The sequence below is a fragment of the Poecilia reticulata genome, linkage group LG9 (genome assembly GCF_000633615.1).
Source record: "Poecilia reticulata strain Guanapo linkage group LG9, Guppy_female_1.0+MT, whole genome shotgun sequence".
Lineage (NCBI taxonomy): Eukaryota > Metazoa > Chordata > Actinopteri > Cyprinodontiformes > Poeciliidae > Poecilia > Poecilia reticulata.
Genome location: NC_024339.1, coordinates 12,606,487 through 12,609,772, shown reverse-complemented (window position 1 = coordinate 12,609,772; position 3,286 = coordinate 12,606,487). Strand labels below are relative to the sequence as shown.

The 3,286-nt window shown below is 38.3% G+C and overlaps 1 protein-coding gene across 8 annotated transcripts in view; it reads right to left on the bottom strand.

Annotated features, from left to right (window-relative positions):
• shoc1 (shortage in chiasmata 1) overlaps positions 1-3,286 on the bottom strand; it is a 34,385-nt gene that overhangs the window by 11,422 nt on the left and 19,677 nt on the right. For all 8 annotated transcript variants that reach the window (XM_008417989.2, XM_008417986.2, XM_008417987.2 and 5 more), the window contains 4 exons: positions 2,802-3,191; positions 1,442-1,705; positions 671-865; positions 499-591 (listed from right to left, as the gene is read on the bottom strand). In XM_008417989.2, the coding sequence (XP_008416211.1) occupies positions 499-591; positions 671-865; positions 1,442-1,705; positions 2,802-3,191 (942 nt within the window). The remainder of the gene's footprint in view (positions 1-498; positions 592-670; positions 866-1,441; positions 1,706-2,801; positions 3,192-3,286) is intronic.

Sequence of the window (3,286 nt, the reverse complement as noted above, 5' to 3'; positions counted from 1 at the left end):
TATATTGTACAGTTTTGGAATAATTACTGCTGAGTGTGTTGTGCTTTCAGTAAATGGCCTTTTTCAGTCTTAACTAAATTAGTTGATTATTTAAATAAATCACAATTACTTGGTCTAGAAAACTAATACATTTATTAATATTAGCTTACATCTCAGGAAACATTTTGTCTAAATCTTTAGAAAAGGTAAAGTATGATCAATAAATAAACTGAAAACGTAGCATCTTCAGTCAGAGGCTTCTTCAGATTGACCGTAACACAGACTGCTATAGGAAATCACCATCTACAATAACTGAAGAATTTGAAGTAATGAGTTACAACAACATTTAATTTTCCTTTGGGATCAATAAAGTATTTTTAAATTTGAAATGTTCACCTTTTGGCTGAACCTGAAACGACTCTGCTGTGATGTAAATTAAGTGACGATTATTTCAATAATCAATTAATCAGGATAAATCCAACTAATCATTTCAGACAGGAGATTTCAGTTCACACTGACCCACAGCGATGCTCAGGTCACACTTCAGCAGCAGCTCTTTGAACGTCACCAACACATGGATGAGAGCAGCCAGGTTAAAAAGCTGCTCCTGATCTGCAGCAATAAGGACACAAGAGTGAATATCTGATTTAAAAACATAATAAAATGTCAGATAAGTGAAGAGCGGTCGTACCTCTGAGCAGCTCGGCGCTCCCTGCCGGGGTCCTGCTGAGGGCCCGGTCCTGCTGTTTGAGCAGGAAGTGCGTCTGGTCTGGGGACAAGCAGCTGAAGTCTCCCCACGATGGGAAGTGGAGCCCCAGCTGCCTGGCCGAACTCAGACAAGGCAGAGCGACGGCCAGCAGCTCACAGAAAGATCGCCGCTGACTCTCTGCAGGGCAGCAGCGACTTTTAGGAACATTTCAGACATTTTCTACAAACACTGTTCAACAGACAGCATTGGATTCATTAGTAAAAATACTAACAATTATCGTCATTCTGACGATTAATGGGCTAAAATATTGTCACATTCTGCCACTTTTGTATTTATCAGAAATTCTTTTTAAAAAATGCTGAGAAACAAATTAGAAATATGTCTTATTGCCTAAAATGCAACAAAAAAACATTTATTTGGTTTACACTTTATCATTTATAGCAAAGGATGAATCTGCATGTAAGAAAAATATTTTGTGCTTTCTGCTCGGCTTATCAATACCGGCTGATCGTGTGATTATTTTTTAGGTCAACATATTTACAAAGATCTTTTATGTTAAAATGTATAAATTTTGGATTAATTACTGCTCTGAGTATTTTGTTCTTTAAGCAAATGGCCGTTTTTCAGTCTCTATTCTCCATTTAACGATTAATCGATTACTAAATTAATTGACAATCATCTGAATAATCGATTCATCACTTTTAATCTCATTAATCATTTCTCTGACAGGAAACATTTGATCCAAACGTTCACCTGTTGGTTGAACCTGAATGTCTCGGCTGTGAAGTTTGAGGTCTGAGTCGCCGACAGGACGACCGTCGATCCGACCGTCGATCTGACCGTCGATCTGACCGTCGATCCGACCCGCCCCCACAGCCGCTGGGTTCTGCTCTCTGACTGCGTCTCCCATCACAGCGAGGCTCACGTACGCTGGCTTCCTGTCAGTTGTCTTCATCTCTTCTGGTTGATGGTGATGCTGCTCTGGCATCTGATGGTTCGCCTCTTCTTCTTCTGGTTCTACGAACACGATGGAAAGAAATCACAGAGAGAAACTTAACATAAAAAGAAACTGAGATTCTGTTCTTCAATTAACTTTAGAAAGAAGAACTTATGGCACAAATATGGATGGATTTTCTCTAATCCACACGTGATCATAATTACACATACAGGCTAAAATATGAATAATAATACTTTAGTAAACTGCGCTTCTGTAGTCACCAACAAGCTGCTGGTGTAATTCTTACTGCACATCTGACCACTCTTCTTTTCATATTTAGTATTTTGTGCACCAATTGTTTTTTAGCAAAAAAGGACAGTGGTTAAATTTTAGACCTTTGTCGAAGTAGATGAGATCAGCTCCACATGTGAGTATTGGCCGATCTCACAAAATTAAGGAAATTGGTGCAGATTTATATCGATGCATCTTTACTGAAACTGTTTGTCAAATCGTATCATCCTGAAAAAGAAAAGTTCAAATAAATTATTGAAGTACTAAAATCTAAACCAACTAGCGCCCACGTAAACTTTTTATCACCACTATAGGAGATCTTTCCTGCCAACAACCATCACTAACTCTAAAGATTTTATTTAATATGAGTTATAATTACATTTAGTTTCCCTTTGGGATCACTAAAGTATTTCTGAATTTGAATTTTTTTAAATTACTTTCTGTCGAAGGTTCATAAAGCATCAACGCATCAATCTAATTCAAATCGGATCATTTGATAACTGACAGAAAATCAAACCTTTTTATTTAAAATTAACCAAGGCAACACAAGAGAAAAAATTTACTAATTTAATTGTTTTAAAGTGTTTGGTAAAACCTAAGACTTTGAATTGTTGTTGAATGTGGAAACATTAGAAACACATTTCTAATATCTGTCACTACGCTGAAGTTTTAGTGGCGACTTTCTCCTTACAGAGTCGGCTACAATTTTAGATTATTGTCAGTGTTTACAGAAGCTTTTCAGCCTTTTTGTTTTTATTAAAACATTATTAATATCTAAAGTAAGAAAAGCTCTGCTCCATTAACTGTTGAGGAGGAAAATGTTAAATAAGCCGTAAACCACAGGTTTTTTTTAGAGAAAAGGAGCTGATGACTGTGTGGCTGTACCTGCAGAGATGCTTGTAGCTGCACCAGGTGCAACCAGCTGCTGTGACCTCAGCATCATGAAGTCGGACAGAGGGTCCAGGTTCTTCTCGGGCCGATGTTTCGTGAAGATCAAACTCTTCTGATTATCTCCGATGTTTAATCTGAAGGGCGGAGAGCACCCAGAACCGCCGGAGCTACTAAACCAATCAGCTACGCCACTGCTGACGTTGACGAGTGCAGGAGAACCGGCAGTGGGTTCTGAACGTGTCTTCTCTGGACCGGTGCTGGTGGTGCTTCGTTCCCGACTGTTTGGACCGACAATGTGTTTCGAGGACAAGAACCGGAATGAACCAACAGGACTTTTTTTTAGGAGATCGGCGTTGTTTGGAGAATCCACACGGAGAAATTCAACTAAAAACAAAAAAAACACAAAATATTAAATATTAATATTACCTATTATGCTTCCCCTTGAACAGGTTAGCTTTGTTTTTTTTCCCTGTACTTGT